The sequence below is a fragment of the Rhagoletis pomonella genome, unplaced genomic scaffold, assembly GCF_013731165.1.
Source record: "Rhagoletis pomonella isolate Grant_MI unplaced genomic scaffold, Rhpom_1.0 Rhpom_scaffold_00001, whole genome shotgun sequence".
In the NCBI taxonomy this organism is placed as follows: Eukaryota; Metazoa; Arthropoda; class Insecta; order Diptera; family Tephritidae; genus Rhagoletis; species Rhagoletis pomonella.
The window spans coordinates 49,081,325-49,093,093 of NW_023458555.1; the positions used below are offsets into that span (position 1 = coordinate 49,081,325).

Genomic DNA, 11,769 nt, shown 5'->3' on the forward strand with positions numbered 1-11,769 from the left:
AAAAAATGTTTGTAACCGATACGGAATTGGGCTATAAGATCGGATTGTAAATGCCAAAAATATGACGAAATACGTATGTAAGCTCGGCCCCAAAAAAAAAAAAGTCGAAGGGTGTCGGCGAACTTGTTTTCTGGTACGGCCTTATGTACATGTCTACTAATTTATATGATGTCTGCTTCGAGCCAATGGGTAGCAGCAGAAAAATGCTCTGCGAGATGTAAGTAGCAAATAGCAAAACTTGAATAATTGTAATAAGAAAACTGAAATGTTTATAAAAAAATCTACAGCATTTATGCGCCTTTGCGAAGCTTCCAGAAAGCTACCGCACCTTTTCCCTTGAAATTTCTTGGCTGATTGCCTTAAGTGTCTTACGAGTACATACGTCCAAATGAGGCTTGCGTTTATTTGTATTGGCGTTTGAATGTCGTCAGTGGTTGTTTTTTTTTGTTTATTGCACTTTTGCTGACATAATGCGTTGTGGCTGGCGCTGTCGATAAAAGATTTTTGTTACTTGTTTTTTTTTTTTTTTTTAAAGCCGTTATTGTTTAAGTTTTTAGTGCATTTCCTTCGGTGTTTTTTTTTTCTTGTACGTCAAGTTACTTGCCTATTTTTAATGCAGTTGTGCAATTGTTTAGAAAATGCTAATTTTCTAAAAAAAAACATTAGCTCTTTTTGGCACGCTCGCGAGCATAGTTACAACAAAAAACCTGAATTTTCGTTCAAAATAACATTTTTTTACAAACTTTCCAACAACCGAAAGTGATGATCGATATTCCAAGCGTATGCGGTGTAAACTTACACTTTTCTTTCTAAGAAATAGAAATGTAGAGAAGATATGCTGGAAGTCATATGGACCTGACTTGGGAGAACTAACTATATCGATACGAAAGCGGTTGTTTCCAAGGGGAAGTGCTAAGAGAGAGGGAGAGAAAGGAATGCAACCTTAGAAGATTATCTCATTGCTTTGACGTGCTAACTTTTTATCCTTGCGTATCCTATGCTATCTTATTTTACCCTATCCTATCCCTTCTCATCAACTTTGTTAGAATATGAATTCTCAATAACTTTAAAGTACTACACTTATTTTAAGTGCGGTGAAAAAAGCTCCTGTTCCGTCAAATGGTGGATATTTACGGAGTGTCAAATATATAAGGAAATGGTGTCACTACTAGACCTCGTGAGGCAGGAGGGCGGTAATTTATTTATTTTCTGGAATTCAACAATCGTTAGCTCGGCCCAAAAAAGGCATACAGTTACGAAGCCAACGATGTCTTATTAATCACGCGCAGAAGTTCAATTTGTTCTCTCACGTTACCAGAGATCTGCCCTAAAAGTCTCTCTCTGTGGTGACAATCGGTCTCTTGCTATGACAACCCCGTGTTAAAGTTGCCGGTAGTTTTTATGCATAAGAATCGGAACCAAGACCATTATGTTCTCTTTGTGGCCGGTAGGTGATATGTCAAGTACCGATACTTTTGCCGGCAGGGTAACACCGATAAATAAAATAAATTTTTTTAATGGCAAAATACAAAATTTTAGCAGAATTTTTTTTTAATTTTAGCCGATCTTATAAAGTTAAATGATTTGTAAATTTTTGTAATTATTCGTGCATATTTCGAGGTATTTCTGTTTATTTTGGATTTTAATGATTTCGAAATTTGTCTGTGAAACTTCTGCAACTTTTCAGATTTTTTCAGATCTGTTCGTGAATTTCCGCTAAATCTTTAGTTTCAATGGCAAACTTAGCAATTATTTTTTTTTAGAAAATGTATCGGTCGGTTAGTTGCATCGTTTTTTATTGTTTTACTGTGATCAGAGAAGTGCATTGAACATATTTACTCCAGCAACTGATGCTTTACAACAAAATTTAAATCTTTAACCCTCGAACAACCCACAAATATTCCATCGATTTACCAGCCGTTTAAAAAATGCAAAAGAATCTTAAAAAGCATGTAAGCACCTACGTAAATTTTTCTTTAAATTTCTGTTTGATTTTTTCGATATTTTTAGTATTACCGGTACGGTTTTTATAATTAGTATCGTTATCGGTAGTTTTATCGATTACTTTTATACTAATACCGTCGAGATTTGTATAGCTATTGTTATTGTAATTGTTATAGACATCATTATAGTTATTTATTTATTTATTTTTATTCTATTAATTGACGAAGTTATCCTCGATATTTTTATCGTTATAGATGTCTCTAAAGTTGATATATATTTTTGGTTATTGATTCGTCCTATTTTATTTACATATATTTTTTCTGATTGCATAATTAGCTCTACATACAATATTTTTCAGGGCTCCTTCCTATCGATTGGCGCTGTAATCGCTAAGAGATTCTGGCGGAGAGCTTAACAAGAGACAAAAAGAGGTCCTTTCCAAAATAAGCGATGACACACAAGAAATTTGAACTCTTTTCTGATAGAAAATTTTTTTGCGCTGCTTGATAAAATCAATTCCTTTCACTTTCCGATTAGTGAAAAAGTGTCCACTTCTCAATATTAAAAGCTACATATGTTCGTGTTTATTCGCAGCTACTGTGGGGGCCATTTTTGGAATGCTCAGATAGCTAAAAACAACTTAAAAGCTAAATAATAAAAAAGCGCTCAAATGTCTTCTTGTTGGAGAGTAAAATGCAATAGGCTGTATTTATAGTTGCGCAAAGCAGTATAGATACATATGTATGTATGTATTGAGAGCAGTGGAGGACCACTGTTATTTTACATCCGGTGCGCGATGGCATTTCTAGTATCTACGAGAGCATATTTATAAACCAAGGCAACATGAGATAAAAATAAGAAATGGCACAGACTGCAGTTGCATGCCAGTTCGCTTACATATGTACCTACAACAAGTATACGCAAGCGTTTATATGCGCATACTCATACATACGTATGTAACTACACACATGCATACGTTTATTTACTAGTGCATACATAGGTATGTCTGTATGTACATTAGACCGTACCAACTTACAAGCAAACGAAAAAGTTCGCCGTACATCCCTTTTTCTGAAGCATTTTTGCAAGAAAATTGCGAAAAAAAATATTTTTTTTTGCCGAAGCTAGAGGTTGGCTTTTTCGGTTACACCAATATTCGGCAATAAATTTGCTTTTAAATATTTCGACTGGATCCAAATACTTCCTTAAAAAAGTTTAGTAATTTTTGAAGAGCTCCAATCGGGTGGTATGTTAGTGCGGTAGGAACGGAATTAAGTACTAGAACGTTGTATTTTAGGACAATTTAGCATCCGACTGTATGGAAACGCCGAAGAAACATTTTTTCAATTGTCTTGATAAAATACATACTTTAGACTCAAATTATACGGCGAATTTTTTGTATTGATACGGTCTAATGTGCATATACTATGTACATGTATATGCATTGAATCACCAAAACAGTTGCAGTTTTTCCACCGGGATTAGAAAATGTATTACATTTGAAGACCTCTACCCAAATATTTCGGAAAAATAATAAGATTTACGCGAGCTTCGCCGATTTGAAAATACCTCCAAAAATGGAGTTTCTTTTTAATAAGAATAATTTCTTAAAGGATTTTTTGTAAAAATCCCCTAAGATGTCAAAACAGTTGAGCTTATGAAATTGGCATAAAAATATTGAAAAAATCAATCATAATAATAGGATTTTTGATACTTATTTTTTAACTTTTCAAAGATTCGTTTAAGAATAACTTGATCACTGGGCCAAAACTATACCGATCTAGGCTTATGAGATATCAGTAGAAAGGATTTTCTCACCACTTTTGCAACTCTTTTGCACTCTGCAAAGAAACTCATTCACATTCCTTTTTTATTTCTTAATTCAAATTGGAATAATGCACGTTCAAGTTTTCTTAAATCAATCTTTGAAAAAAGTTCAAAAACAGCATCAAAAATCTCATTATTATGATTCAGTTGAAATTTTTTTTTATAATTTTATGCAGTTTTTTTAAGCTCAAACCGTTTTGCCATTTGAGTGCAATTTTTCAAGCTTAAACCGTTTTACCATTTGAGAGCAATTTTTCGAAAAAATCTTTAAGAAACCATATAATTTTATAATTCCAATTTTATAATTCCAACGAAAAACCAATACCGTTTTTTTTGTATGGGGAGTGATGCAGTCTAATGTATATGTATGTATAGTATCTTAGCTGGTTAACCTCCGCTTGCCTTTTTCTTAACATTTATATCACATTCATTATATGTATGCATGTAAGTAAATAAATATGCCAGTATGTCATTCGTAATAAATATCAATATAACGTAAAAAATATAATTGCATTCAAAGTAAATATGTCGTATATACATACATTTTTGTTGTGCGCCATTTTTTGAAATATTACGTTTCATTCAAAATCAAACACATTTATCGTACTGCAGATCTTTATATTCAAAAAGTTCAGGAAAAAGTAATAAATTACAATCTATTTTATTGTTGTTTTGTAGTTTTCTAATATCGAAGAATAAGTATATATGATGAGTTGTTTTATTTTTTTCGTGATAAAATTAAAACACAAATGCGTTGCTTTAAATATGTAGTGAGCTTTCTTTTTATTTATTTATTTTTTATTTGTTCCATATTGTCAAATATTTATTATTCAATGGTTTACAAAACCAAGTGCCAAAAATGTACATCGTCAACAAATTTGCACACAACTTTCACTTTGCCAATATTCGAGTAAATTATTCAAATTTGGTAAGCAAGATTTTCTTTTGATATCTGCGTCTAAAACTTCAATAAAGTCGCCAAATTTTTAAATAATTTATCTAATCGTAAGACATTGTGAATTTTTTCGGCTACACGTCAACATTACAGAACATAGACTCATCGTCAGATATGACGAGCAAAAGGTATACAAAGCATATGGCCTCTGTTTGGTATGAAGACAGAGGCAGACAAATTTAGAGAAACAAGTAAAATATTCAATAGAAATGATGTAGGGGAAAGAAGATTAAAAAAAAAAACGAAACGTGAAAACCAGCGATCTATTTGCATAGAATGAGAAAAAATAGAAGAACTAAAAATTATTTAAAATAAACTGGTATATATCTGGTATACCATACTTAATATATACCTCAGTATGTAGATACATGCTGGCGAATGAAATAAACCATAAAAGATGAACACAAAAACTTACCCAAATTCTAATGGATGTTTTTGATCAAACAAATATACTTACAAACATATAAAAAAAGGCAATATGTCAACAAAAGAATAAATACAATTTCGCGTTAGAAAATTCTCGTAAGATCCCACTAGACATTTGGCTTGGTTAGCAATTCGAAAATTATTGGAAAACGCATCTTGTTATCAAGTCTCACCTTCGAGAATTAGTGTGAAATGTGTCGGTCTTCGATTCAAGATCTCGGTCATTATATAGCAAAATGGTTACTTCGATATGCAATGCATTCTACGTTCCTTGTGAATTAGAAATACAGCCAATTCTCGAAGGAAAATTTTAATATGATCGCATTCCTTATAAAAATACTAGAAGCATTGGAAAACTAAAATTGGTTATAGGTTAGTTTTATATTCGATATTCATATTGGACATCGAAGGAAATTCTCGAACGTTAGCCTTAGTGTTTAAATATTGAGACGTAATTGAGCTGGACTTAAAATTGCTACCGCTTGTATAAGGAGTTTTTAAGGCAAACATGAACTTGAACATGAACATGAAACATACCTTAAAGCGTGAATTCTTATTCGTTCGTTTTTTCATAAAAATTTTAAAATGACTGAGCAGAATTTCGTTTTATTTTTCTTTCACCACCTTTTGTTGATAACGTTTCGTTTTTCCATTTTATTTCACTAGAGGATTTTAGAAACGACTAAAAGCTCGAAACACTTCATTAGAATTATTGCGATTTTCGAGGTCTTATAAATTTTTTTCAGTGGAAAATATTTTGAAAGTAAAATATATTTTTTTAAGATTTCTTTAATTTAATTTCACCACTTTGCTCAGAATAAATTGAGTTAGAAGGGATTTGTGAAGGTTTTGTCAGTAAAATTATGAAGTAATTATATGTGTCCGCATTCTAATAGGAAATAAAGCGTATGAGGGGTTTCGGAAATTTTTACTTTGTCGAAACCTTCATTTAATTCATTACCAGGAAATTTTCCTGAAAACACACATTACTAATAATATATTTTGTGAAACATCTGTCGTAGTTTAGAAAGAATTTTTCGAAAATTTCTATTTTATTCGCCTTTTTTAATTATTACTCCCGCTCGAAAACTAAACTTGAAATTTCTAGCCATTTTTTTCAGTAAAACTAGTAATGGGTTTCTAACAGGAAATTTTCCCTAATACGAACTTTTAATCTGATTTGTATGTACCTATCCCGTCTAAAACTTAGCGTTTTTTAATAAATTTTCGTTAAATTTTTTTAATTAATTTGTTCCGATTTTTTAGTACTAACATGTATGTAGGTTTTAAAAATTGTATTTGCTAAGTAAATTTGTTAGTTTCTGTGAATTTTATCGTAATTCTGAGTCTACATATTTTCCAATCTACATACATATTAGAAAATTTTCAGATTTTCGTCAGTTGAAATTTTAATAGCTTTAATTGAATTCAACACTATCAAATTTTTATGAAAACACATATTGCTCAAAATTTGTTAATTATTCGTTTATGATGATCAATTTTTGAATTGTGCTTGTGAGAAAAGGTAAGAAATTTGTGAGGAAAATATTTTTTGAGTAGAAAAATACCAGCTTTTCATGACTTTACACCTGGATATTTTGGCCATATTTTGCCCAAAATTTGGTGTAATTTGAAATTTTTTTTAAAAAGCTTTTCCATAAAATTATTACATTTGTTTTACTTCCAATCACTTGGCTGCGTAGAAATTTTGCGTGAGAAGTAATTTCCGAAGATTTAAAAAAATCCTTAAAGAAACTTAAAAAAGTATTAATAAATTTATAGTTTTGGAAAAAATGTTGATAAAAACTTTAATTTACATATCTGTATTTTGAAGAGAAATTCAAATCGTACAATTTTTCTTTTTCACAGAGTGATGAAAATTAAAAACAAACATTAAACGGCAGTATTTCTTTTAAACAATTTTTTCTTCAAATTAAAAAAAAAAGTAATAATAAATTTTAAGTTTAAAATTAGATGAAATTAAAGTTGTTAAAAATTTAAATTTTGTATGAGAAATATATTCCGAAGAAAAAAAAATAAAAAATTGTTAAAGAAACTTAAAAAAATATTTAGAAATTTATAATTTTAGAGAAAAATGCTGATAAAACTAAGATTTATATTTTTAAGGGCAATTCAAAATGTACTTAATTTTTTCACGAAGTCATGAAAATTAAAAACAAACATTAAACCGTATTAAAAGAATATTTCTCGAAATTAAAATATAACTTTAATCAATTTTTTAATTTTCTATTTTCATTCACTTGGCTGTGTAAAAATTCTGTATGAGAAGTACCTTCCGAAAAAAATGTAATGAAACTAAAACAAAATATTTATATGATTTTGTTTTTCCAAAACAAAATTCAAATAGATTGAAATTTATATTTTAAGCAAAGCGTAAAATTTATTTTTTTTAAATTGATGGTCATTAAAAAAATTTTTAAATGGTTGTATTTTTTATCAAAAAAATTGTTTTTTCAAATAAGATTTTCTTATTTAGTTTGAATATCCTCTACCCGACTTATTTTGCCAAAAATACAATACGTGAGTAAATTACAGTGCAACTATTGCATAATAATTCTCTTGGCTGATCGCTTTATGTAGCTACATACATACATACGTACATTGCTCAACAGCGATTAATAATTACCTTCTTTTTTATATATTTCGCGATTTTCGACAGCTTTATCGTCTTCGCGTTTAATTTGTGTGAAGATGGCTTGCTCGCCGGTGGCATATCGAATTTGGTTATTTTTGGCAGAGACTCAATTTGATTGCAACTCATCTTGGATGATTTTATGATTTTGATTTGTTGTTGTAGAGCAGTGAATTCAATTATAAAGAGATTTTTATTATCGCTGTTGTTGTGGTAAAACACAAAAGACACGTTTGAGGTTTGATTTAAGTTTTTTTTTTTATTTGACTTCTGCTGATTTGGCAATAAAACGAGTGATTTTTTCATTTGATTATAGCAATTTCATATAGAAATCGATTGCAAATCGAAGGAGCGAATTTACTTGCCGGATTTGTGAAAAGAACACCACACACTCAGTTTGACTGTTATTGTTGCTGTTGTTTGTTTTTGTTGAAAAAGTGGGCGTTTTTTCAACACACGCTTAGTAGTTAAAAATTTGAATTTAAGTTATTTGCTTTGATTTCACTTTTTAACTGAAATATAACTTTTAGCTGCTAGTCTTTTTTGCACTTCACGCATAAACAGTCACATTTTAATTGGTTGTTTTTTTTTGTAGAAAAACTCACAAATGCTGCCTTTAACTCTTTTGTATGCAAGCGAGTGGACTGCCTTCGTTGCGCAAACACGCTTTGAATGGTAAGCCTGTAAATGTGCTTTTTCTTCGCTTTGATTTCTGAAAGTTGCTCAAACAGCTGTGGCACTTTTGAGACTCAGTTTTGTATTTGAGCAAAGCTGAAAATATCATGAAAGTTTCTAATTTAATTTTTTACTTTTCAATTGCTTTTTTTTTCTTTTCCTTCAATGACTTCTTAAATCGCTTTGTAGGTTGGTTGCTCCGATTGTTGTCGTCGTCGCGAATTGCCGCCGATCGCAAATTGAACGTGTGATTTATAAGAAGCACAAATTGTGACTGAATGAAATTGTTTTCGAAAACTTCACCGCTTCGTCGGCGTATCTACAAATCGGGCAACGGTAGCCGGCGTCACTGTTGTCTCAGCGCGCATTCGACAGCTATTCAATTCCAATGGACGACAAGTGAATAGGCAAGCAGATCGGACATGCATGGTACATACGATGAGTGCATAAGTGCAGCGCATAGACTAACGGATGAGCCAACTATGCAGTTAGTTTGTTAGCCAGCTTTTGAGCCAAATACGTTGCTTGTGAGCCAACAAGTTAACCAGCTAGCCATGCAGGCAGCCAAGCAGTGAGGCGGCTGCTGCAGCACCAAAGCGTCGGACAATGCTGCTGCAATCGGCGCGCTGCGACGTTTCAGTGCTTTGCCGCAGCATAAAAGCTTTTACCACAATTGAGTTTCTGTTTTATGGCAATGCACTTGCTTTACAGACACACCCACCTCAATATGCACGGGGAGTTTATTTTTTTACAGCTGGCTTTGTTATCAACGCTCTTCGGCTAGCTTTCTAAAGTCACCGCTTTTCATTGCGGTTTCCAGAATGCACAACCGCTGCGTCTGTTGACGCCTGCCGCGACGCAACGCTTACCTTTTTATGCTTACAAGCTGTGGCAGCTGGATGATACTGAGCTCAATTGTTGGTACTTTGCGACAAGTTGTCTGTCTATAGTCTATGGTGGCGTAGTCCAACGTTGTGGATTGTGGAAACGAAATAGAAACTTTATATGTGTGTAAAAATAAACACATACAAACATAAGTTCATACATATGCTTCTTTTATCAATTTCACCGTGATACACAATCGAAATTAGTTTTTATTTATGATGATTTTCACTATCTTTTCTACTTTATATCTTGAAAGCCAGCGTTTAAATTGTCGAAAATGTTAAATTTATAATTACGGATTTTAGTCCAGACTGACAACTGGCTGTATATAGTAAATACCCATTTTCGGGCGATTCAGCGTCATTTTCAATTTCTCTGAGACGGAAAATACCCCTAAGCTCACAGCTATGTGCACAGGAAACTGACCCGTGGGTCGAAATACCTTTAAACCGATTCTGCTACAGCGGCAAGGACTCTGTTGAAAAGTTTCTCTGCGATCGCCGGCGCTTGCAAAAGCGAGGCCAAAGGCAATCATTTATCCAAAATAAATAAATCAAAATCGCCAAGTCAGTACATGAGAGTGATCAAAAAAAAAAAAAAATCCGAGATAGGGTTCGGGACACCTTCCGAGAGAGCCGTTGGCACCAAGCTTTACGTTTCTTAGTATACATTTAGAGGATACTCATAAAATGTTTATATTGTACTCCAGAAATGTATTGTCCATATATTAACCAAACAATTGGCTAAGCAACCTAAGCAAATTTAAAACTTAAATTTTCTTAAAAAACTGCAAGCTTTAGTTGTGATGGCAACACTAGCTTTTTTATAAAAATCATCAATATTTTGGTCAATATAAAAGGCCAGAAGGACCTTGCATCTTTGCATGGCGGGGTTTTTGTCCAGCGCTCGCTGAGCCGACTGTAAGCCTCAGGTTTCCAACGGAACTCCTATTCCCTCCCAGTCGGAGGTGATGGCCTCGAGAGTACCCTCATCAGCCCTGCAATTTTTAGCGATATCACTGTGCCCTGGGACACAAATCGCTTGATCTGGAAGTATTCCGATGCAGGTGAGAGAGATCAGGCTTTCGCCGACCAGTTTTCAACATACTATTAACGATCCCAGCGCCCTGATTGTCGCCTGCCTATGATTGTCGACAATACATTGGTGTGTAGCCAATCGGCTGCCTATTTTATAGCGGCCACCAGTCTGAACATCTACTGAGAGTTTCGGACTGAAGACACCTCCTCCCAGTCTCCCTTCCAGCTTCGATTCGTCCGTGAAGATGTTTATTGGACCTCTTCTCCAGAGACTACCCTTCTCCTATTCGCCCCTTGGAGGGATGTGCATGGAGACGGATCTTTTTAGGGCCAGCCTCGGGTGGCTCAGTCCATTTCTTCCGGCAGGAGGTCGAAGCTTTCGATAATTGTCGAGTGCCTGTGCGCTGGGTTGAAAGAGAACCCAAAGCTTTTGAGCCTAATGGATGAGCGAACCGCCGCTACTTTTATGGCATTTCAACAGGTGCGACATTGAGACTAGCATTTAGCACTAGAGTTGGGGTGGTCCGGAGCGCCCAGCTGGTGGTATTTCCAGTGAGTTCCACCAGACAATGACCCCATATATCATTATTGGCTTAGTAATGGTTTGATAGAGACAGTGCTTCAATGCCCATGGCTTTTTTGCAGCAGTAGATGTCTTTTTTACTTGTTCCTCAATATTTAGCATCGATGATAACTTCCCATCCAGGATCACGCCCAAGTACTTGACCCTCTCAGAGAGAATAAGTGAAACACCCCTTTTGAGGGCAGCTGGGCATGAGACACTTTATACCTCCTGGTAAATAGAACGAGCTCCGTCCGCAGCTAATGGACCAATTTGGTACCCTTGCATAAGATCGTACAGAGTGTTTAAGAACCTTCCACTGACGATGAGCGCCACATCATCCGCGTAAGCAATAACCTAGCATCCTCCTTTCCAACTCCTCCAGGACGTCGTTTATCACGACTATCCAGAAAAAGGGCGCCTCCCTGTGGGGGAGGCTCAGAGGCATTGCCTCATTCCGCTGTGACAGTTCTGCGGTGCAGCATACGTGAAATGAACCTTACCAAGTAGCTCTCGACTCCAAGTTTGTTGACATTAGACATTATTTAAAGCCACTTCGATATCAAGAAAGGCAACTACTACAAAATCTTTGTTCTTAAGAGACTCCTCTATGACTTTGATAATTGTGTGCAGGGCAGATTCCATGGATCTACCCTTCATGTAGGCATGCTGAGATATGCTGAAACGCTCTCGAGAAATCCTGTTTCTTATGTGCAGCTCAATCAGTCTGTCAACAGTCTTCAATAAGAAAGAAGAGAGACCGCTTGGTCTGAAGTGGTTACAGTAGAAAATTGAAAGTTTGTAA

General features: G+C 34.1%; 1 protein-coding gene across 13 annotated transcripts in view; it reads right to left on the bottom strand.

Annotated features, from left to right (window-relative positions):
- Positions 1–11,769, bottom strand: part of LOC118745751 (TLD domain-containing protein 2) — a 321,509-nt gene that overhangs the window by 56,134 nt on the left and 253,606 nt on the right. The window contains exon 1 of one of the 13 annotated variants that reach the window (XM_036479467.1): positions 7,800–8,773. The exons of the other annotated variants lie outside the window; for them this stretch is intronic. Coding sequence (XP_036335360.1) covers positions 7,800–8,111 — 312 coding nt within the window. The 5' untranslated portion in view covers positions 8,112–8,773. Of the gene's footprint in view, positions 1–7,799; positions 8,774–11,769 lie in introns of those variants that run through there. 13 annotated transcript variants of the gene reach the window in all.